Raw genomic sequence first — 25,481 nt, forward strand, 5'->3', positions numbered from 1 at the left:
TGTGTGTGTGTGTGTGTGTGTGTGTGTGTGTGTGTGTGTGTGTGTGTAAAATCTGAAATATACACAGACATAATTTTGCTATGTAATAATTTTACACTCCAGTAGGAATTTACATTATTATCCATGTTGTGCCCAGGTACAAGAGGATAGTTGTGCATTCTGGTTTGTACACTGGGTTGTAATATTTGATTTTTTTATTTTTTTCCTTCTGGTTTCTCTCTTTAAGAGAACATTTTAAGACTAGTTAACTTCTGACACAAGTATGTGTAAGATTTTGATGCTTGTTATAGGAAAACAATTAAGTTTTCTTATGGTGTAGAAAAGAGTAGATAAGTTTAAAAAAAAAAAATTAAAAACAAATACTTAATACTTTTTGAAAGTTTAACATTTCTATAACCATACATGTTGCTGAACTTATTCCAGGTAGGCTTACATTTTTGTGCTGGAAATAAAAGGCTAGGACAGAAAGTAATTCATCCTATGTAGAAATCAATGAGAGGCCTTGGAACTTAAATATGGTTTTTATGCAAGTTTCATTATGTATATTTACTAATCATCTTTGGGTAAATGTAATCTAGTATTAACGTGTATTCTAGAGGTTGGGAGCCCTAAAGTCTGTTCACCACTCTGCAAGTGGCTTACTGCTCTGTGATCAGGCAAATAAGTTTTGCTGTACCTAACTTTTCCCTTTTAAAATGGGGAAAATAATCACCTTTGTAAAACATTCTCATTCTCTGGTGACAGCTGCTGTCTAAGCATTCTTTACTTCTGTAATTAGAGCTGTTGTAGATACTTGCATCTTTGTCCCTGAAAAATGATCCTCCTCTCATTTCACTTCCACTTCCTTGCTGCTACCATGTATTTTCGAGTTGGAGCTTGGTTTTGAGACAGTGAAGTTTAGGTGGGATGGACCTGAGGTCAAGACAAGCAGATGATCTGAGGGAATTATGAGGTCTAGGAGGGGCTTGAAGCCTAGAAGGGACATACAGGCACTGAGTTATTCCTGAAACCATTCTGACAATAAAATAAAATTTAGTTGGAAGCCTTAAGTGTAATGAAACTTAACAAAACAGAAAACCTTCAGTGTCTTTAATGCTTTTCCCATGCATTTCAATGCAGACTAAGTTTCTTCCTATCCTAACTTCTCCTGCTTCTTAGGGCAGGTCTACATTACCTAAGTCGATATAACTTACGTTGCTCAGGGGTGTGAAAAAGCCCTCTTCTCCTCCTCTGCACCCCCCCCCCCCCCAGTGACACAAGTTGTGCGCTGTCCACACTGGCACTACATCTCCCGCTGACGTAGCTTCTGCTTCTCGCTAAAGTGGAGTAACTATGCTGATGGGAGAGTGCGTCTACACCAGACGCGCTACAGTGGCACAGCTGCATCGGTACCAATGTAGCACTGTAGTGTAAACTTGCCCTTAGTAAGGACATGGTAGTTGTCATTCATTGTCTTCTTATGTAAAATGTAAGGCTTTTTTCCCTTAGAAAGAAGACTTCTGTTTTTGATTATAGGTCCAATTAATTTTGAAGTATCTGGTTTTTATTAAAGTAGTATGTAAATATTCACCCCACTACTACCTTCCACTGGAACTGTTGCACAGATTATTAAAACCCAATCACAAACATACTTTTTTATTTTTTTAGTGAGTGCTTGATTCTACCTCTTTTCTTAAGAGTTTGGGGAGGTTTTGTAGAGACAAACTGAAATTAAAATAAAATGTCTTTTCTCTTGCTTTTTTAAAAGGGGAAAGGAATGCTCATGGATCTGCTGGCTGGTGTCACTAAATAAAACCACTGTAATGAGAGCTTTTCCTACAGCCAAATCCTTCACCATTAAGGGCCTTAAAAATCAGCAGGGCCTCTTTAAAGTCTATTTACCCCACTGGAGGTAGCTAAGCTAAATAATTCAGGGTGTGTATGTGTGCACGTAAACGCAGGTTCTGAATTCAGTATTCAGGCATATTGCATTCTTCACAAGCAGAGGAGAAACAAAGCTGGCAGCCCTACTAAACAGGAATTACTAGACTTTTATAAAGACTGCAAGTAGTGCAGTACAAAGATAGTTGCAGGAAGAAACGTGTTTCAGAACATGGCTTTCGATAGAAATGGTGTGATTGAAAAGATTTGTGAGCCTCTCAGAAGAATGACTTCTTCCCCCAGCATGACTTCTGTCTTCCTTCAGTTAAGAATGAGACAGCTCATGCATCCAGTCCAGAGGCTGAGGCTAGCCCAGGGGTCGGCAACGTTTGGCACGCGGCTCGCCAGGGTAAGCACCTTGGCGGGCCAGGCCAGTTTATTTACCTGCTAATGAGGTAGGTTCGGCTGATCGCGGCCCCCACTGGCCGCGGTTCGCCCTCCCGGGCCAATGGGGGTGGCGGGAAGCCGCGGCCAGCACATCCCTCGCCCGTACTGCTATGCATTGTCCACCTCCCTCAGGCTGTGTGCAACATGTATTGTAGACACAAGAAAGGCTAGAACCTTGAGGGAGATTGGATTTCAAAGTCTTCAATGGTGGCTGTCGTCTTGGTTAGAGTGTAGCGAATAGAGGCTGCTTCCATCTATGCACAAATTTGAACGGAAACAACAAAAGGTGTGAACTGATAGGTTTAATTATTTTGGTGCTTGTGCATTGACACTTATTTCAGAATAAAACTTGCAAACGTTTATTTAGCTGAAGTCACCTTGTTACCAACCTTGGCTAAAATTGATTTCACTACTTTTGGGAGGTGCTGCTGTATTTTGAACTGGTATTGGACTGCTCTTGCAGTTTTTCTAGGATGTGATAGTACTTCTGTTCTTATTAATCTTAAACATGTTTTTTCTTTCTGCAGTGCTTGAATGTATCAAAACTGATGACGTCTCATGGAATAAGCACACAAGTATTGTTGACTGCTACAGAATTCAGCTATCTTTGTCCAGCAATTATTAACCAGATTGATGGCAAATTCTGCATAATGCATGCAGCTAGTGAAAAGGCTGAAAGCCCTTCAAAAAGCAATTCTTTGCAAATAGGTAGGTTTTAATTTCTTTTTAAATTTAGAATAAATCTTACCAACAATCATTCAAATTTGAAATTTGCTTTTTTTATAGCTAATATAAATATTTAGATTCTAAACTATTATTTTTTTCTTAGATACTTGACTTTTCTATGTGCTGTACAAAGAGTTCTTTCTAGACACCCTTATCCTGGGGATTTTCTTAGTTATTAACATCTAAATCAGTGTTTTGAAGAAAGCAAGCATCATCTGATATATTTTATATTTCTCTTACCAGCTTGGATTGGTGGTTTTATATCAATCTCCATCATCAGTTTTCTTTCTCTATTGGGTGTTATATTGATACCTCTGATGAATCGTGTATTTTTCAAGTTTCTTCTAAGTTTCCTTGTGTCACTGGCTGTTGGGACTCTCAGCGGAGATGCTTTTTTACATCTCCTTCCACATGTAAGTATTTTTTACTCCTATTAAATCATACATCTTAACTTGAAAAATGATAGTGAAATATGGCTTTATTACTTCATTATCAATGTTAAGTGCTTTAGGAAGCCTACTAACACTAGGTTTGACTGTCTACCAAACCTAGTGGTTTATTGACATTAATGAAAACTTGTATTAACCTAATAAGAAAAAGTGATCTACCTCAGGGGTCAGCAACCTTTCAGAAGTGGTGTGCCAAGTCTTCATTTATTCACTGTAATTTAAGGTTTTGTATGCCAGTAATACATTTGAAGGTTTTTAGAAGGTCTTTCTATAGGTCTGTGTTATATAACTAAACTGTTGTTGTATGTAAAGTAAATAAGGTTTTTAAAATGTTTAAGAAGCTTAATTTAAAATTAAATTAAAATGCAGATTTTATCAGTTTAGTGTGATCCTTGCCCTTGCTTTTCCTTGCTGAGTTTTCCAATGTCTGGCCCGTATTTGGATACTTTAAGCTGCACACAGGCTTCTGAGTGATCAGTTGTTAACTGGCTCTGAGAGGGACAGAGGACAGATTTCATGTGTGAAAATACCTGTACACACAGGTATGTGGATCCAAATGCTGAAAGCATTGCAAACGCAGTTTTTTTTCAAACAGTTAAATTTCACTGGCAGGGACGTCCAGCAGGTCAGAATAGAGGCCCCGTGATCTCTCTCGGTAGCTTCAAGTGCACTCCACAGATCTACAAACTTTGATGCCCACAATTCTGAGCTTTTTAACTGAATGAGCTGCATTTCGAAATCTTCAACACCCATCCACTGAAATAGCGACAAATCCAAGTCGCTTTCGTTGAACTTTTCAGGTTTAATTAGAAAAGAAAGCATTGGGCCAAATTGCTTGAAATCTGTCAGAAAATTCTTATTCCAGTTCTTGCATGTACATTCCAATCTCATTGACACTGACAGTGCAACGTGTTGATAGCTCTTTTATTTGTTGGAAGTAGCGGAAAGTAGAAGTTTGAATATCCCAAGAAAAAACTGCTAGTTTTACAACAAATACCTTCCAGACTTCATAAAGATCCAGAACCGTTTGCCCTGCACCCTGGAGACAGAGGTTGAGTTCGTTTAGGTGAGCGGTGATGTTGGCAGGGCCGGCTCTGGCTTTTTCGCCGCCCCAGGCGAAAAAGCCTCCGGCCGCCCCCCTCCAGGTGCCGCCCCAAGCACCAGCTTGGGTGCTTGGTGCCTGGAGCCGGCCCTGGATGTTGGTTAGAAACATGAGCTTACGCAGCCATTTGTTATCATCCAGTTCGGGGTAGTTTTGTCCTTTTTCCGACAAAAGGGCCTTGATTGCATCAAAACAGTTTACAAAGCGCACCGAAACCTTGCCACGACTTAGCCACCAAATGTTGCTGTGAAGTGGAATGTCATTATAAGCATTATCCATCTCATCTAGCAGTGCTTGAAACGGTCTGTGAGTCAAAGCAGATCGAGCAACAAGGAAATTCACAATTCGCACCACTGTATTCATCACATTATTAAGCTCTGAATTAGAAATTTTAGCACACAGGTTTTCTTGATGGATGATGCAGTGAAATTTGACTGTTGGGTGGCCAATTTGATCTTCAAGTAACGTAACAAATCCTTTGTTTTCCAACCATGGCAGGAGCATCATCTGTTGCCACACAAAATATTTTTCTGATGTCAACTCCTCATTCTTCAAAATGGTTTACAAAACTTTCCACTATATCTTCCCCCTTTGTTGTGCCATGCAGGGGTTTTAGGCAACAAAATTCCTCTTGGATTTCATCGGAAGCACAATATCTTGCAACAACTGCCAAACGTGGAATGTTGTTTATATCCACGCTCTCATCAACTGCAATGCTAAACACTGCTGTGTCTTTTAATGCAGTCGTCTGCTTTTTCTTAATATTTTTCTGCCATTTCGCTTATGCATCTCTCAACTGTGCTGGCAGAGACAAGCAGTTCTTTTATTCTAGATATGATCGTATCTTTATTTGGCAAATCCATTGACCAAAATCTCTGAACTGCTGAAGAAAAACTTTTTATATATATTCCGCATCTGTAAATGACTTGCTGTTTTTTGCAATGCACTGTGCAATCTTGTAATTTCCTTCTGTAGCTTGATTTTTACTCATGTTTTTAAGAACACTTCTTTGCTTCTCATATCCTGCTACTGCCTTTTTGATTGATTCCGTCTTGTCTGCTTCATCAGGAAAGGTTTTCTCATGCTTCGTTTCAAAATGTCGTCGAACACTTGATGTGCGACAAACAACATTTTCACAACAGAAAGCACAAACAGCACAGTCCTTCTTTTCAGTAAATCCAAATATCTGCCCAAGAAGGCTGAAATGAACGGACATCTAACTTTGCTTTCTTAGGAGCTGCCATTTTGTCAAATGTTCCCCTCAACTCTGTGGGGGGGGGGAAAAAAATGGTGACAGAGGGCATGCACAAGGTCAAACACAGACGTGGTCTGATATAAGCAGCAAACCAGGACTTAAAAATATCCAAGCCTGGAACCATTTTTAAGATGGGGGGTGCTGAGCTGCACCCCCTCTTGTCCCTGTCTGCACCCCTCAGTGCCCCAGGCTGGGGCCAGTGGGCCACAGCTGGGGGTGGCTGCAAAGCCCCAGGCCAGGAGCAAAGCCCTGGGCCAGCTGCCGGTACCCCAGGCTTGCAGCGGGCTGAGCAGGGCCGGAGGCCTGGACCCCAGCTGGCAAGGGGCTGGCGACTGGAACCCCAGACAGGCAGCAGGGTGAGCGGCACGGGCGGCTGGTAGCCCAGGCCGGCAGCTGAGTGGGGCTGGTGGCAGGGACCCTGCTGGCAATGGGCCGGCGGCCGGAACCCCAGACCATCAGTGGGCTGAGCGGCTCAGCCTGCTGCCAGTCTGGGGTTCCGTCCACGAGCTCATGCTAGCCGGGGTCCCGGCCCCGCTCAGCCTGCTGCCGGTCTGGGGTTCCGTTCACCCAGGCAGGCAGCGGGCTGAGCGGGGTCGGCAGCCAGGACCCTGGCTGGCAGCAGAGTGCCACTAAAAATCAGCTCGCGTGCTGCCTTTGGCATGCATGCCGCAGGTTGCCGACCTCTGATCTACCTTCGAATAATCTATGTAAAACTGTAGCTGCTGTTTCTGATCTGACCTAGGGTTCCCTCAATGCATGTAATTGCACCATCATGCGTTGGTTTGCAATGTTCTTGTACGTTACTCAGTCCCTCACACACAAGTTGCCCTTGTAGATCAGTAATTTAGAATCCTTTCTGTGTTTTTTTTTTATTTTTTTCCCCTTTTTCATCCTTTTCCCCCCCCCTTTTTTTTTTTTTTTTTTTTTTTTTTGAGAAATAGAAATAGCTCCATTATCTCTTTCCAGTGTCCGGGGAGAGAGATAATTGCAACATTCAAATGCTGACACTGCTTATCCTCTGAATGGAGCATCTGAGAAATGCTGGGAACACAACACTTGGAGAGGACTAGTACCAGGCCACTTACCCCATGTGATGGGGTTGAAGAGACTCAACTTAGGTCAAGAATGAAACTGGACTAAGATCACTATAAAATTCTGCCTCTAGGGAAATCTGAGCCGGACTTATAGTACAGGGACAGTCCAACCCTGTGGTACACGCCATCAGTAAAACTAAGTGTTATCCAGTGAGTTGAAAGCCTTACTTTTTGTATGTGTAGGTTTTTCCTTCAGTTAATTTTATTGTTGAACTGTTTCTTAAATTCTGGAGGCACTTGTCTCTTGGCCTCTGCGCTTGGGGTGCAAGTATCCTAAAAATCCAGCGTGCTTTATTGCATGTTCTTTACTTACAAACCTTATGGAAGGCTGGCTTTGTGAAAGCAGTATTCTCAATGATTGAAATCAATATATTTGAAAATGTAGAAAATATCCCAAATGGTATTCTATTATTACACAGTGTGATTAATCGTGCAATTTTTTAAATTCCTTGACAGCTCTAGTTTACAACCATTTTCCAACCCACTTAAACTGTTTGTCACTATTGCATTTGATCCAGAGTGTTTTGTGGGAGTTGTACCATGCTTATATCAGGTCTGAATCTGGACCTCAGGGGATTTCCTCCTTCATATTGCACAAGAAACTCTACTTTAGGAATGCATTGGGGCTTTTTAGGGGAATGCACCTCTATCTCAAAATTTGACCTAAGGAATGAAATCTGGTCAGATACATAATCTAGAATTTTTATCTCCATCTTTAAAATTTACTACTATACTACTGAGAGTGAAAATTAGGAAACTTATCATTATCAAATTTTTTTCCCTTTTATGATTTTGTCCTGTTCAATAGGTGTTATTTTATTCTCTCTGGATGCCTGCCCTCCCCCCTTCCCCTCCAAAAAACCCAAACAAAATAATGCAAAATAACTTCCACACTCTATTCCCAAAGTAGTCTTGATATGAGTTGACTTGTTTAACTGCTGCCCTAGATCCAGCATACCTGCAACACAATGGGAAAGGGAGTAGTTTGATTTTTTTAGTGCCAATCAGTAGTCTTTTTAGAGCACTTTTAATGTAATACCTAGATTTTTGTTTCCCCTGGTATTAAAATTCAATCTCCATAATGGTGCTTCTGTCAGCTGGTTTATTCATTATTCACCTTAACACTAATCTGCCTCAGTTGGGGGATCTTTTTTAGCTAGCAGATTGTTGTTTTAATCCTTTCTGCTCTATTTAACCAGCCATTTATTTATTGTCATAGGAAGTGAACATGGTTTTCTGTTTCAAAACATACATTTAATCAACGTGTATATTAAACAAAATTACTGCTGTTGCCACCTCAAAAATATATTGGCAGCAGAAGTCCTTCTCTCCTGCCCTGAAAGCTGCCCAGCTCTGGTTTTAGTAGCCTTCCAATGGGGGAGAGTGCCAGAGATGGGGTCCTCTGTTGAGAGTAGGCAAAGGCTTGGGTCATTATTGCGTGGTCCATATTAGAAAAGAATGTTCCTAGCTTCTTTGTCAGCTAAAGACGAGGCAGTAAAAATGGTGGTCTGGGCCACCACTACTAGCTGAAGATTTAGCAAGAGCATCCCAATGTTGTAAACCATTATAATGAAAGGTGTATATACATACTTGGTAGAGGGTGAAGGCTGGGTCTGCATGTACTCTTTAAATATTTCCCTTTACCCACAAACATTACGGCCATTTAATCAATTTTGAGTTGTTTTCATTTATATTTCTTTCTCACATTAAGAAAGTAATAAGATTCGTCTCAGGAGTCAATAAAAATGAGCCGCAGAGCACATCTTTCATTTTTTTTTTTCTTCTGTTGTATTGAAATTTGTTCTGAATTAGTGGAACTTGAATGTTTTTCTTTTGAATCCCCCTTAGTCTCATGGAAATCATCACCATCACCACGAGAAACCTTTACTTGAACAAAATGAAGATGCCCTGTTCAAGCATCTTGTCTTTCAAAGTGTAGAAGAAACTGCTTATTTGGATTCCACATGGAAGGGACTGACAGCCCTTGGAGGCCTGTATTTCATGTTTCTAGCTGAGCATTTGATCACTTTAATTAAGCAGTTTAAAGACAAGAAGAAAAAGGTAGGGAAATTTACATTTTGAAACCTCATTGCACTATGTAATATTCGTGTCTGTGGATATTAAAATTGTCTTTTGTAGAGAGCGGCTTGTTGATTAGATTTGGTAGCTAATGAGGAATGTGCTCACAACTCAATTTTTGCTTATAAGTCTATAGTGTAGTATACTTTTGAGTGATCCTAACCATCTTTACTCCTTCAGAGTAGACCTATATTTATATTCCTACAAAGAAGAATTCTGTTAATTTTCTTACACAAGCAGATAATTCAGTTTGCATCTTTTAATTGTTTATCTTGAAGTTACAGTGAAAGACCTGATCTACAGTGAGTGCCATCTTAAAACAACAACAAAACCCCCCACCATTCTCCTCCTCCTCCCTCCAAAAATCCCAAGCGGTTACTATGCTGGGATTGTTATGGTAGTCCTTACGCTTACATCATTGGTGTTATTCCTATTCTAACTACTGTGGGCGTAAATGTTGATATTTTACAAAATGGTGTCTACTGTAGCAAGCTGCCTAGTGTAAAAATGGGTGAGAAATACTCATGAGGGTGGCAGGATCAGTCTCCATGACTACAGCTAAACTTCTTTGCTCTTTGTAAGGTAACTCTGGGCAAATAGTTCCCAGGCAGAGCAGATGCTTGGTTTTCATCATGTTTTAATGAGACATTTCTTTAAAATTTGAGTATGCGTTAAACACTACAACAGGTAAAAAATTGGCATTTTGTTAAGCTTTAGAGGTGTTTCAAGTATAAAGTAGAACTATAGTTACTGTGTAATTCTGTATAAATAATACTTATGCCTGCTCATTGTGACATTTTTTTTTCCCCTCTGTACCCCAACTAATTCTTTGCCTTTTTACTCTGCTTCTGCTGACATTCTAGTACTCTTCCTGATTGTGCATTCTTTGGATATCTCCATGCTGTCCTCTTGATTTTCATGCTGCATAATTTTATGAATATACTGTGTGTTGCTCATGTATATCCTGAAAAATAAGTAAAATATTAATAACTTCGATTTTTCTTTTGGAGTCAGAAAAAAAATGAAGATGCAGAAACTAAGAAGTTTTCAACAAATGAAGAAAAATTAGATGCAGATTATCGTAAGTCTCAGTAATACTATTGCACAACTGCATCAATCACAAGGGTAAAGAATCTTTTCTATGCTATTGAAGGCTCATTGATCCTTTCACTTACTGTTGGCTGGATCACTATGTAACTAGGTTAGTTATATCTTTCCTAAAACAAAAACTTGATACACATTGGTATACAGAGGATTGACCTTAAGTAAGTTGATTTTTAACCTTTTTTTAAAGTTGATAGGCGTTTGAAGTAGTCCATGTGTTTTTTGAATTTTTAAGCTTCTACCCTTGTGATCCAGGATTGAGCACCAGAAATCAAAACTGTTCTTTTTAAGCCCTTCTGTCTACAGAAGTTTAGGATGCTTATGCATCTACCAATTTCTAGTCTAATAGTACCTGTAACTCTATGGAGGAAGGATTTTTAAGAGTCTATGCGTCTCAAGCTTAGATATTTCAAATGCCTGAAGACCTGATTTTCAGAAGGGCTGAGCACCCACAATTCTAGGTGAAGTTAATTGGGGAGAGGAAAGCTGCAGGTATTCAGCATTTCTCAAAATCAGACCATTAATGAAAACACCTTAAAAATTTCATGGAACAAGAGTGCCACCAAATGTCCAGATCTTCTGGTACAAGTTTACAATAAAACATTGAGCTTTTTGATTTTTATAGGCTGCTTTTCAGTACTGTGTGCTCGGCTACTGAAATATCCACTATGATAAGCACTTGGATTGTAAGGTAGGAGTAAACAGGGCATGTGTGTGATTAACATTAAGTAATCTCATTCTGGGTTTTAAATTATAGTGTGATCAAAATACCTCACTCTCAGCAAGAGTGAGATTAAAGCAATTCTGAGGTGAAAATATCATTACAAAGTGTCTTGCATATTAGTGTGATATTTGTCAAAAATTTGTCCAAGTACAGCAGTGTTCTGTCTGAGAACAAATATACACATCCTTGTGAAAGCCCACTGAAGTTGGTGGATTGAAAGCATAGATGAAGTTGATTTATGCACCTGTGCCTCGCTCCTTTAAACCCTGGATTTCGTGTTCTCCAGTTACCCCATTAGAGACTTCCACTCTCTCCTCTTGATCCTATTGCAAGGCTGAGTCATATACCAAACTGCAGAAAATTGAAAAAAATAAATGGGGATTTGGGTTTATTTCTGTTTCTATGTTCAGGGTTAGAAGGGTTACTTTCACTTTTTTACCGCTTTAACTCATTTTTCAGATTCTTGAGCAAAACACCATTTCAGAAGCATTTCTGGGAGTCAAAATGTATGAACTGCTTCACCGAGTAGAACAGTACCAAAATAGTCATAGTTTAAAAAAGGAACTTTGTTCAGTTTGCAGAGACCCCAAGTCACATGGATGTATCTCCTGCAATCATATTATCTGGAGACAGCACTTTTTATCTGTAACTAACAGGAGATGGTGTTTCCGGCATGATAAATTATCTCTGGCTTCTTTTAATTGCATTTTTTTCTCCGATTTTCTGTCTCTTGTTTTTTTAAGCACCTCAAGCATCTAACACTGACCATAACTACCAGAATACTAATATTATCTATTTGATTAGACAGTACCCCAAACTCTCCTGAGAATACATAAAAGCTCATATTTTGGCTCAGTGTTGCATGTCCTGCATGATCCTGTAGCCTCAACCAGAACTCTTCTGTATCTGAGATTATCTGCATAGATATCGCAGAGGAATTCAGTTTTACTGATCCCCATTTGTAGTTTTCATGTGGCTATATGGATCATATCTTATTTTTCAGAAACCAGTTCCCATTGGTGCTGAGGTCAATGGGGCTTTTGTTTCAGGATTATATTGCAAATTACATTTTTTTTTATTTTTTTTTTTATTTTTTTTTTTTCAAAGACACAAAAGAATTGTGCACTTCTTTCAGTGTCACTCACTGCAGGTAAAGAATTTAACTGATGTGCCAGTTAGAGCCAATTCTTAATTTAACTGACCTAGCTTGACATTAAATGTTTAATACAACTTGCTATGTCCTTCTGTATTACATACTTTTCTTCTGTGCATATGTCTGACTATTTTTTGGAAGTTCAGACTTATGGATTTGCATGAGTGATCAATTACATCTATATCATCACAAAAAAGTGCCAGAATTGATCCTTATAATATAACTTCTCTGATTTTGGTGGCTTATAATTCAGCCTAAAACTCATGAAAAGTACACACAATGTGATTTCAGACTTTTAATTTTCAAAACAATTGGTCTACAAGTCAAATTGTGCAAGTTTAAAAAGTAAAAACTGTACACATTTGTGCTTAAGAAAAATAGTTAAACTAGCAAATGATTTAATATGTAATATGGTATAATCTATTGTTGCTATGAAAATAATATATATTATCAGCTGAAAGAAGTTAGATCACCACAGTATAACTTGTGGGGATTTTGTTTTTTGGAAATGAGTCTTTAGAGGTGAGTTAGGAGTTAAGACTTTTTTTTATAATTTTGTAACATTTCTGTAGAATTTCATGGTGAGTTTAGGGAAATTTGAGATATTTAAAAGGAAAGTATTGTGGAAAGTCATTCAAAATATTGCCATACTTAGCCACAGTAGAAGATGGTGTCAGCCTCAATTCTGAATTTCCTTGCTTTTCTCTTATTGTAACATAAAAATAATCACATACAATGTTATGTACAGTTATGTAGTCTTATTTATTTTCTTATTTACAAGGGCCTGAAGGTTACCTAGGGTCAGAGTCACAAGATCCATCACACTTCATTTCTCAGCAACCTGTGGTACAAGAAGAAGAAGAAGTCATGATAGCTCATTCCCATCAAGAGGAAGCTGACAATGAATATGTATCCAGGGGGTGTAGAAATAAATGTCATTCACATTTACATGACACTCTTGGACAGTCAGATCATCTGAGTCACCATCATCATGACTACCATCATATTCTGCATCACCATCATACCCAGAACCATCATCCACACAGCCACAGTCAGCGCTACTCTCGCGAAGAGCTGAAGGATGCTGGGATTGCTACTCTAGCCTGGATGGTGATTATGGGTGATGGACTACACAACTTCAGTGATGGCTTAGCAATTGGTAAGTGTTTATACAATTCTTTTGCCTTCTCATGTAATAACAGCAAGGTAAAATTGTTTCTCTGCTGCCACTTATCTGATATCCTCTCACTAGAAGTTAAGAGCCTTGCCTTAATAAATTAGCCAGTGATCTGCTAGTGGGTTTTGAATTGATCAGTCAAGGTTACAGATTGGAAACCTCGTTAGCTAGTGCCAAACAGTAAACCCTAACTGATTTGCTGCAACTGAGAAAGGTATAAGGATAATGACCAGATAACAGAAAAGACATTTCTTAAAGAAACAGACGATGGGGAGTTATAAATATTGCTTTAATTATTTTACACCCAAAAGATCAGACCAAGATTTTCAAAACTAGGAGCCTAAAGATAGGCACCTAAATGCATGAGTTAGGTACTTAAGTAGTTGGCCTCACGTTTCAAAAGTGCTGAGCACCCAGCAGCACCCACTGATTTCAGGCTTGATGTTAATTCTCCCTATGCTGTGTTCATAAAGATAGGTGATCCCATGTCCTCACTCCTATAGCCTGTCTATAGTAGTCTCCAGTTTTCATTTTAATCAGGTCATCGGCTTTCATATTTTTCCTAAAGCTTCATTGACATTCACCAAGATCAGGATTCATACTTTACATGTCCAGAGTCCCTAAGGCAGGGGTTCCTAAACTTTTTGACTGAATGTTTTAGTGTATATCCTGTGACTTTTTTAAAACCATAGCTTGTCTAAAAGTATAACAATATCTCCCCTTCCTGTATGGTTTGTTCGTGTCCCTATTCCTTCTCTCATGCATGTTCTATTCCTTCAGTTCTGTCATACTGGAATGCTATAGCTTCCTTGGAAAGATTTAATGAGCTATTCACAAAAACCATATATGCAACACTGCATTTTGGACATTAGACAAGTGAGGTCAGGTTGGCTGTCCCCTACCTTTCTCTAGCAACATGGATAATGAGAATTTTGGATGTAAAGTAAGATGGTGATAGGGGGGGAAAAATGTTTTTTAAATGAGTAATCAACACCAACAAGTCAAGATCATTGAAGACAAACAGAATTCTAGACGCGCTTATTGCTCTACAGATGTTGGATTCATTTTTAATGTTGGGTCGTTTGCAACAATGCACTGTAGTCCGTTCAAGGGCAGTAGCTTTACTGTAAATCACATTGCAGAGCTAAATTCCTTTTTCTTGTTTGCCTGAGGAAGGGTTACAATAAGTGATAGTGTATAAGTATTTCTTTGGACTTCAGAATAATTTTTCAATGATGTGGACAAACACACATTCTGTATCCAATTCATAATATAATATGACAGAGAGCTTCTGATTTAACATTTTTTAAAATAAAATTTTGACCATTGAATCTAAATTTTCCAGCTTATTAGTAGTGAAAACGTGGTAGGAAAAATAAGAGAATTTGCATGTAATAAAAGCCAAGAAGAATCAGGTATCCTAAGTATATGTGTGAGACATTTGGGAAAGGATGGATTTGATGGACGTGAAGTAAAATACAAGGGAACGCTAATACAGTCTGTAACAAATGAGACCAGCCAATTTAGTAAGGCCTCATTAACTGATTCATCTAGACTACTAGAAAGATGGATTTTTCCATTTGATCTGTCTAAAATTTCATATTAAGGGACAGCCCAACCTGCCAATCTTATGGGGAGGGAAAATCCAGGAATCTTTTTCCTAATGGTTCCAGGTATGAATGAAAAAAATATTAATATTTATTTTTGGTTGCGGGAAAATATTAGGCTGAAATAAACCTTCTCATTTGCAGTCAATGAGTTCTTAGATTCATAATGATTCCTTACTATATTCCAGCATGTATTTATTTGGTTTTCTTGGACCTGTTTTATTTATTGGAATAGGATAGGACTCAAAGGTACTAAGGTATACTAGAATTCTGGTAGTATTGTTACAACATTAAACATAATAAAGGGACAAGTTCCTGCCACCATAAACAGAAGAGGGGTTTTTTTATGGTGATGTGCTCTTAATAAATGGTTAAAATGTAGAACATCTTAAAATTATAGATAAACCTTTATTGTAACAAGCACCTATTTATTTATTTATTTATTTATATATATATAATTATTTTTTTTAGTCTTTCACAGGAAAATCCCTTTAGACTATATTAAATGTCCTTGTTTTAGGGAGACTATTTTAGGTAGTAGCTCCTTGAGTTGAAGTCTAATCTCTTTTTGTTCAAGAAGCAAAAAGACAAACATACATGAAGGCAAAGAAGAAAACGGTGGAAGATAGGAAAATGCTGCTTCTGTCTCACTACAGCTTGTAGTTTTAGTTGCTGGGTAATCACAGGCACATCACATAGTATACAGTCTTATTAGCCAATTAGGCACCTGGCAAAGTCATTCGGGCTTGAGAAGGCAAAAAGAAAGAAACCTACAATTGGAGGAATGAGGTGATGGGAACGGAGGGAAACTTACCCTATGGAGGCTATAATAGTAGGACTCCTAAGTTTACGTTCTAGGAGTTGCTGAGGACACAACCATAGCAACAGTGATATCTTCTACCTCTCTTCTCATCTCCTAATCAGGACATCTTTCAGGATTAGGAATAGAGGCCCAATTTATCATCACTCTTTCCCATTGGGTGGTAATACCCATGAGGTGAAGCTTGTTAGCTCTCCCTGTCGCATGGACACTCATTGTCCAACATTCTCTCTCACCGCAAGTTTAAGCTCATTACAGAGTGATAACTTTAGCATGTCATAATCAACCAGTCAAGCAGGGTGGCTACTCATTAGGGGTTTAGGTAGCTACGCCCCAGCAATAATGCCAGAGTTGTCAGCTGCTCTATAGACGTTACATGACAAAGCCCTGGCTGGGATGATTTAGTTGGGGTTGGTCCTGCTTTGAGCAGGGGGTTGGACTAGATGACCCTCTTCCAACCCTGTCCTCTATGATTCTTGTATGTGACTGATGGACTGTATGGTGCAGTGCCTCCTGCTGCCAGTGGGATTTCTGGTTGAAACATCTCCAGTCCCACCCTGCAGAATGCCATATGCTTCCATAGACTGCAGGCAGCAGGAGGGGAGACAGAGCAGGAAATACAGGCTTCTGTGCAGCTAACTCAAGTTTGTCTGACAGAGGAAGAGTGTAGCTCACAACTGTCAGCTTAATGTTCCCTCAGTTCACTTTTTAACAACTTAACAAGATGGTAAATGAGCCAGTTAAGTCCGGAAACTGCTCTCGCACTCCTACACAGCTATTTCTGCTCCTGTTTCTCCAGGGCCAGTAACGAGGGAAGCTTCTGAGCTTGAGTTGCTTTTGAGCCTCCTGGTAATGTGTGTCTGGTCAGAGGCAGAAGGGGCCTGTAGTGCTATGTGGGAGAGGGTTCAGACTTGAGGGGATGGTTTTGAGCTGTGAAGAGGTGAGGTGGCATGTGGATATTCCTGAGTTGTTGGTGGTTCAGGTGTGGGGACTGGTGAGGGTCTGGGGAGGTCCTCAGCGGGGTGGGGGGAGGGGGGAAAGAAGAAGAATTGGGCTGGGTTTGAAGGGTTGAGTGTGGGGTGGGGAGGGAATCAGTTGATGAATGAGGGTGTGGGTGAATGCTGTAAAGAGAGTTGGGGAAGAGTAGATTAAAAACTAGAATGCAGGGGAAGAGTCTAAAGGTAGGGAGTATAGTAAAGGGATGACAGAGGGATCCCCTCCTTATTCTAGACAAGAAAGTGTCCTAATCTGAAAAGGGAATGGGTGCCCTCTTTTTTGTCCTGCTCACTTCTCCACTAGCCATCCACTCTCCCCCATATCTCCTATCAAAATGCTTCCTTGAGGTGACAACCTGAATTCTTCCAGTTTTCCACTTTGAAAAACATGATCACCCTGGCAGGAGAAGGTAGTGGGTATCTGGGCCACAGGCAATTTGCTACCACCAGCCCTCCACCCCCCCACACACACTTATTTTCAGCACCAGTCACCACTGCAATAAAAACTAATCTCCATCAGTTCCATGTATGAACACGTTGTCCTATCTTAACATCTTGGTTTGTTAGAGACAATATAGGTGAGGTAATATCTTTTATTGGACCAACTTCTGTTTGTGAGAGACAAGCTTTCGAGCTTACACAGAGCTGCACTTCAGGTCTGAGAAAGGTCTTTGTTTGTTGTTAATAGAATTATACAGCCTTACCAGAAGTCTTGAAAATCCCTAATCAGATTTTAGGACCTGGTATCTGCCTTTTCAGCTCCATTCATATGTACATTCATAAATTTTATATAACAGAGTTATGGGTCAATATTACCTTCGTGTTATTTTTCATTCACTTAACACTTTAATAAACCATGGTACAGGCCTTGACAAAAGACATTATGCAAATAGTTTTGAATACATCCCAGGCTTCTACTTCAAAAATTGATAAAATACACTCTATATAAACCACTTCTTGAAAGTAGCAGTAGATGAACCACAAAACGTTAAGCTAAGATGCCAAAGAATTTGAATTCTTAAATACATTTATTTGAGCCTTTGATCCGGAAAGAGCTTTCTTGTGATATTTCAAGTATTTCTTGATACCCAGCAGGGTTGACACAACCACAAGAACAACCTCTCACCCTGTTTCAGTGCTAGATTTATTCAGGACAAAATTTTGTGAAATTGAGCAATATATACTCCCGGGTGAATTCTGTGCCACTACGCGTGCGCAGAATTCGTGTCCCCTGGAGATTTCTTTGCCTCCCTGCAGAAAAATGGTAAATCACCACAGGGCTGGGGACACTCCAGCCAGTGGCTCCTACCCTGAGCCAGGATTAGCTGCTAGTCCCGGCTGAGCTGGAGGCAGGAGAGGATGGGACTTCCTCTTCCCCTGCAAGGAATGGCTGGGGCTGTGTCAGACCCACTCCCAGAAACCTCCCCCAGATTGAGGAAGCTCAGCATCCTTTCCTGCTTCTTGCTCCTATCACTCCTCAGCTGTGGGGGGAGAGGTCACTGTAAGGGGAGCTGCTCCCCTATTTGCCCAACCCGTGTGCATCTGGACCTCCCATACCCAGACACCCCTGCCAAGCCTCACCTGCTACAACCACAACCCGCCTAGCCCTCCATACCCAAACCCCACCCCATTGAACCTCAAACAGTGCATCTGGAGCCTGCTGCGCCCAGACCCCCACCCCACTGAACTCCTTGCACTCAACCCCCCCCATACCTCCCAGAGCTCCCACATCCAGACTCCCACACCACTGACTCCCAGTTAGCTGCACCCCAGACTCCCACCCCACCAAGTCCCACTCCCCCAGCACTCAGACCCCCTGCTGAGACTCTGACACCCAGACTCCTCTCCTGAGCCCCAATCACTTTCACCTGGAAGCCCCGGCAGAGTCCCATTGCTCCTGCACCTGGAACCTCCCTCCTCCCCTTCCCAACAAGACTTTGTGCTTCCAGATCCCCCCACACCTAGACCCCTCTCCCCCAGTGAGCTGCCTGCACCCAGATTGTCCCACGCAGAATCCTCTCACCCCACACCTGGATCCCCCCACACTGAGCTCCTCCACACTTGGATCCTGCCTGGTTGAGTCTGCCTGCCCATACCTGGTGCAGAGGGGCAGGGTCCCAGGGGTTTCTGGGGCAGGCCCAGGCCTTGTGCTGTGTGGGGTGGGGGGCGGGGAGGCTGCAGGGTGGTCTCCCACCTTCATGCAGCCAGTGGTCTGTGCTCCCCACTGCCATGCTGGAACCTCTGCATTTACAGATTGACAACTAAAACTTGCAGAATTTTAAAATACTGTGCATAGAATTTTTAACTTTTTTGGCAGAGAATGCCCTCAGGAGTAAATATAGAACTGGCTAGTAAAAATCATGCTTTTAATCTACAGTGGCTTGAGTAAAGTGTAGGGTGAAGTTGGTTGATGAAGCATCAATCCCCTGCTTTTCTTGTTTTGGTATTTGAGAAAGACCAATGTTAGGTTTTTTGCTTTTTAAGAAAAAGTGCTATAGGAGATGGGCTTGAAACAGAAATTACAAGGTTAAATTATTTTGTTATACAGGTTTGACTAGATGATGATTGTCCCTTCTGGCTTTAAAATCTGACGCACAGACACGCACTCAGTTTCACTTTTCTTTGGAGTTCGGCTGTTCGGCCATTTCTGACCTAATCGGATATGAACACATGCAGCAGTGTTTCCAAGCTTGATTTCTTAAACTGTAACATTTTGGGGGTTTTTTTTGTCTTCTCACAGGTGCAGCCTTTACTGAAGGTTTATCTAGTGGATTAAGTACTTCTGTGGCTGTATTTTGTCATGAATTACCCCATGAGTTAGGTAAGACAGCACAATATTTTAGTAAATGATAGCTTGCTATGAATTTGGGAGACATAAAAGGATAATGCTTTATTTTACCAGTGCTTTATTGCATAGCAAACATTTTTCTGAAGTCTTAGGAGGAAATAAAATTTCTAACCAGGATCAGAAGTGTTCAGTCAGTTTATAGCTGTTTGTAAACAGATTATAAAATTCATGAATGGATTTATAATTTAGAATTATTTGCAAGTCTCAGAAGTTAAGTTTTGTTGATCAGATCACTCAGTTTGCAAATATTCAACATGTGCTATGTTTAATTACGTGGTATTATTTCTGTTCCTTAATTTGTGTGATTTATGTGTAAATTGTGAATCTTTCAACTGAATATGCAATTTGAAATCTGCTTCTGTCAAATATCTATCTGCTTAACTTGATTTTTTTTAAATCAAAATTCACTTTCAAAGTTTGAACAAATATTGGTGGATTGCTTTTCCACTATTATTCAGCTCTAGCTCAGATCTTGCCAAAGATTCCAATACAAAGTCTAATTTGGGGATATTGTTTGGAAATCTGCGTCTTGAGTCTTTCTAGTCAGATTGGATTAATCTGTGCATGTCTTCCACATAAGAATTTACATATTACTAGGTTATAGGTTTGGGGCCTGGTATCTGTCACAGAGAAGTCATTGGAAATTGGATTGGGCACTTAATCTTTTTTATCTCAATAGAATGAAGCTTGTCTTGTTTACTGAATTAACAGAGGCTGCCCATTGCTTAGAATGTTTCTGTGGATGATTTTAAAAAGGAATCTCATCAAGTCTGTCTTGGCTGGAAATTTGCCTTGACATAGGATTTTACAGATTGTGGTATAAAATGGTGGGATTACATAGAGATTAGCCGGGGAGTCACATCCCCCAGAGAGAAATGGTTTGCAAACATATATGTGTGTAATAGGTAAACACTTTAAACCATGGCAATTTCCTTGACAGTGAGTTTGGAGTGGCATAGGGATATTTCCCTACTCTTATCCATTTCAAATTAGCACTGCTGTTAATCATTCTAGTGAAACTGAGATACATAAAGGTCACTTTTATAGAAATTAGTAAAGAAATTCTTACGTAATGACTGGGCTAGAGTATAAAGTATTTAAAAAAGTCACTGGATAAATGGCAGAACCATGATGAGAACACATCACATAGCAATTTTTTTTCAAAATTCATTAAACCCAGTTTGTGGAAAAACTACTTTTATACAGTGTTCACTGATGTTGAATACTGCAGAATACTTTGATTAAAATGATATACATTATTAAATCAAATAAGTCCGACAGTATGCATTTTCCAGAATACTAAAAATAAACTAAAAATGTGATCTTGTGCAAGCCTAAATTTTCATACTATAGATTGTGGCTATGAAGCAGTTTTCATGTGTTCACTCATTGACTGACTTATTTCCCCATAAATGAACAACTTATTTTGTGGACGAAAACTTTTGAAGAAAGCCAATAATGGGCACTAAAATAGTTAAATATATTCATTCTAAATGGTGAAAATAAATGTTACTGCACATGTTATAATAGTTACATGAGTGGGTGAAAGATGCTTTATTTTTTTTCTGCTATAGGAGATTTTGCTGTACTTCTAAAAGCTGGCATGACTGTCAAACAAGCTGTTCTTTATAATGCTCTGTCAGCTATGCTAGCATATCTTGGAATGGCAACTGGGATTCTTATTGGTCACTATGCTGACAATGTTTCAATGTGGATATTTGCACTTACTGCTGGCTTGTTCATGTATGTGGCTCTTGTTGATATGGTAAGTATGTGACTAGAACTACTTGCTGTTTACATAACTGAGATTCAGAACAATACCAAAATAGGTTTGTCGTAAAATAGGAAGTGGGTTTTTTTCCTCTAAGAAAATATTGACCCCATGTATTACATATTTCTTAACCTAAAGACTGACACAATTTAATTTGTTCTTAAGGAAGCTTTTCAACACAATTATGGAACACAAACAAGTAAATAGACTAAGTTTTATTGTGAGTAGTGTAATGTGTTGGAAGTTCCTATTCAAATAATTGAAATTTTATGTCAAATCGGAATATTACTCGAATTTTTTTCTGCTTAATAAAGCAAAATTCTCTGGGAATGCACATAAACACATTGTAAACAGTCTTTAGGCACCTGAATGTTTTTGTTTTATTGAGTAAAATTGTTCAGGTTCTGGATTTGTTCTATGTAGAAGATGTTGGTGGAATGGAACATTAAAGGATGATGGTCTCTAGTAGTAAGTACTGAGGCAAAAACATTTTAAAAAAATTAATAGTGAGGCAGAGATTTTTATTTTCAGTGAGACATTCCCCCTATGTCAGCCTGTTCTTTCAATTACTTTTTAATACCAGATTATTAGTGATGAAAATGCTGTGGCTGGTGTATTGGATAATGGTGCAATGGCCTGGTTGTACACTATTGGCATGATCCTGAGACGTGCTGTACACTTGCAATAAATCTTCAGCACTTCTTTGGATTAAACCAACACAGTACTACAACACAGGAAATTATTCTAATGGATAAAAATAACGTACAAACTTGTTCTTGTTTCCAGTTTCTAGAACTATACTGCTTATGAAAATCAGATTATATTATTTATACTTTGTAAATAAGTCATCTATGCACCAATAATATAATTAGAAGACATGAATTTCATTTGGTATAATTCCTGAAAATAGATGGTGCTGATTAGACCTGTGCTACATCACCACTTTCCAAGTTATGATAAGCGGTTTGGAGGCAGATTCTGATATCCTTACTCATGAGGACTAGGAATTTACTCCACAAGTGGGGTCACTGAAGTCAGTGGGGCTACTCAAAGAGTAAGATACTATTCCACATGAATGAAGCTGACAGGAGTAAGATATTACTCCACATGAGTGAGGGTTACAGAATCTGGCCCTTAATGGAACAAGTCAGAATAGTATCAGTCATTTATTTTGAAGATGTTAATATATATATATATATTTTTTTATTTATTTAGGTGCCTGAAATGCTGCACAATGATGCTAGTGATCATGGATGTAGCCGTTGGGGATATTTCCTGTTACAGAATGCTGGAATCCTGTTAGGTTTTGGGATTATGCTGCTTATCTCTGTGTTTGAACATAAAATTGTGTTCAGCATAAACCTATAATTTTGGTTACCTGATGTTGAATTGAAGATTATAGTAGACATGGTTCTGCTTTTTCTATTAGCTACTGTAAATGAGCTCTAGGCTTTATAGACTAGGCATTTTTTATTGATTTTTTTTTTTTTTTTTCAGAAGTAAAACTGAATGGTATGAACAGTTTACACACAGTGCTCAGTATTGTATGAGGTACTATAGATAACTGCGCTAGTCAGAGTGCTGCACTGTTACACATGGTAAAAGTGCCAAATCCATAAAGGAGTATCACTTTTTTTACAACTTTTATTTTAAATTATTGTTTTGTGAATTCATTTACTGCATGTAATAATTGTGAGATTTTAGCATCTTGTACTTTTTCCTAAATGGTGCTTGCTTGTATAAACAAGTGAAATGGCCGTGTTCTTATTGTAGTATGAAATGCAAAAATTGTCTACTTTTTGTATTTCAAGAAACAGTGAATACTCTTAACATATGGGCATAGTGAGTATTGTAAAACAGTATTTGAAGAGAGAAATGTAATAAATGGGGTAGAGCTATCAGCTGTTATGGGTGTTACAAATCAGACACATAGCTTATCCAAAGTGTACCCAAGTTGAGTCAAAATATGGAAATTTCATAAGAAAGCTTGCTGCAATAATGAAGCTGGAAGAAATTGTGTGTATAATCTATGTACAAGAAAAATGACCAGAACTACAAGCTGAGGCAAAGGGAACAACAAGAAACATGAACAGCTCTTTTTAGAGAAATGGTGTATTTCATGTGGTGAGATGTGCTATCTTAATATTTGCATCTATATAAAACCAAACAGAAAATGGGTGAAATCTTGGTTCTGTTGACGTCCATGGCAAGGCCTCATTGGCTTCAGTGGGGCCAGGATTTCACCCATAGAATTTACCTGAAAAATGCTGCTTCTGCTGCCCTCAGTGTTTGATCTTGACTTGGTACATGTCAACGGGATGTCTCCTTTGTAATTATGAAAATGGTAGTACCCAGGGGAGATTTGTAAACATTTTGGGGCATCTTGTTATACTGCTTGGTAATTTTGTTTATCTTAAATATTCTGAACTCTCTGACATAGCACTAAGAATCTCTCTGCATTTTTCTTAAATTATGTAGCTCAGCATTTAAGCCCATACACTTTCATATGCAAAGGCATCTAGAAAGAACAAAGTAATTCAAAAACTTTGGCTCAGCCAAACCATGAAATCATGCAGTCTTCTCACAGGTGCACAGGAAATATGGGAGGTGTGTGTACACGGAACAGGGGTGATAATTTGTGGATACCAGCCCTGCAGAAGGACTTTGCTAGATTTCTCTTCCGCTTTTTTTCTTTGTATTACAAGACCAGTAGCTGTTTTTTCCCTTTCTATCTGTTCTATGGGAATTGGAGAACTTGAATCTGATCTCCATGTGACTACGGGCAGCATTCCATAGTACATACTGCTTAGTGCAGCTCCTGCCCTGCCTGCTTTGTCTATGCTGCTCATTAGTGGTGGATTTTTTGTGTAGTTGGAAAGGGGATGCTATGTGGAGCTGGAGGGCATCCTCTGTAGTAGCTTTACCCCTCTGCAGGATCCATGGTGATGAAGATTGCTCAGGGGCTTTCCATTTGATCAGTGTGTTCCAGTTCCTTTTAGCTCATCATGTTTACACTTTAGACAAATTTTCTTACTAAATGGTTGTGTGATGAACATTAACCCTACCTTCAAATCTCACTACTGGACATGCTCACTAGCATGTGGTGGAAGAAAGGAAGGTTTGGTACAGTCTTAGATTCTATCATAATTACACCTGAATAATGGAGAAAGCTCATTGAGTGAGTGCAAAGTCTTTAGTAGAGATGATTGGTTTAGTCCAAATATGTTTACTTGACAAAACATTAGTATTCTCTGTTACCATTGTCTGTGCATGCATCTGGTATTTGTGTTATATCCTTGAAATGGAAATTCTGAACCTCATTATCCTTGATCTCCAAGCCAGCTTTGAGGTTTATCAAAGTAATAAAGTGGCTAACTACTTTGTTTAATTTGAAATTGTCTATTTAGTGTTGCTGGGTAGAATCTGGGTTTTAAATGTGGAACTAAAACTTGCCACACTCCGAGGTTTCAGTGTCTTCCTCACAGCCCTTTTGGACCTAAGCTATGTAATGCAACTTTACATGAATTAATGAGAATAAAAGGAGAAGATTCTAATTGCTGGTGGTTAGATTTCTTTTGTATGAATTATACACTCCAAAACCATCTAAAATAAGTACTGATCTAAAATTCAATTCATTCCTCACTCTATTTTGAAGTTTCAAAGAGCCATACATCAGTATTAGAGAGACAAGGTGGCTGAAATAACACCTTTTATTGAACCAATAAAGGATATTACCTCACCTACCTAGTCTCTCTAATTTCCTGGGACCAACACTGCTACAACAACAATGCAACTATACATCAATATTGACATCTCAGTAGTAACAGAGTGTAAAAATGAGGACCACACCTTGTGGGCTCACCCTGGGTCAAAGTACTGGTGAAATTAAAATTAACCAGTAAGGGGAATCTGAAGTGAGAGCAGCAGGAGGAACTGGTTCCTGGATATTTTTTTTTCCTCCTGCTGATGATAGCTCATCTCAATTGATTGGCTTCTTACAGTTGGTATGGCTAAGGTGCCACAAGTACTCTTGTTCTTTTTAAGTAGGACTGAGTGGACTTGTAGGCTCTAAAGTTTTACATAGTTTTACTTTTGAGTATAGTTATGTAACCAAAAAAAAAAAATCTACATTTGTAATTTGCACTTTCACGATAAAGAGATTGTATTACGGTACTTGTATGAGGTGAACTTAAAAATATGATTTCTTTTGTTTATCCTTTTTACAGTGCAAATATTTGTAGTATAAAGTGAGCACTGTACACTTTGTATT

The 25,481-nt window shown here is 39.1% G+C and overlaps 1 protein-coding gene across 2 annotated transcripts in view; it reads left to right on the forward strand.

Moving 5' to 3' along the window:
- The window catches only part of SLC39A6 (solute carrier family 39 member 6), a 28,217-nt gene extending 3,452 nt beyond the window's left edge, over positions 1-24,765 (forward strand). For both annotated transcript variants that reach the window (XM_024202554.2, XM_024202556.2), the window contains exons 3-10: positions 2,835-3,015; positions 3,277-3,446; positions 8,782-8,994; positions 10,027-10,093; positions 12,775-13,152; positions 19,333-19,413; positions 21,015-21,205; positions 22,427-24,765. In XM_024202554.2, coding sequence (XP_024058322.1) covers positions 2,835-3,015; positions 3,277-3,446; positions 8,782-8,994; positions 10,027-10,093; positions 12,775-13,152; positions 19,333-19,413; positions 21,015-21,205; positions 22,427-22,579 — 1,434 coding nt within the window. In that variant the 3' untranslated portion in view covers positions 22,580-24,765. The remainder of the gene's footprint in view (positions 1-2,834; positions 3,016-3,276; positions 3,447-8,781; positions 8,995-10,026; positions 10,094-12,774; positions 13,153-19,332; positions 19,414-21,014; positions 21,206-22,426) is intronic.
- The last annotated feature ends 716 nt before the right edge of the window (positions 24,766-25,481 follow it).

Source organism: Terrapene carolina, unplaced genomic scaffold, assembly GCF_002925995.2.
Source record: "Terrapene carolina triunguis isolate 2854851 unplaced genomic scaffold, T_m_triunguis-2.0 Scaffold613, whole genome shotgun sequence".
NCBI lineage: Eukaryota > Metazoa > Chordata > Testudines > Emydidae > Terrapene > Terrapene triunguis.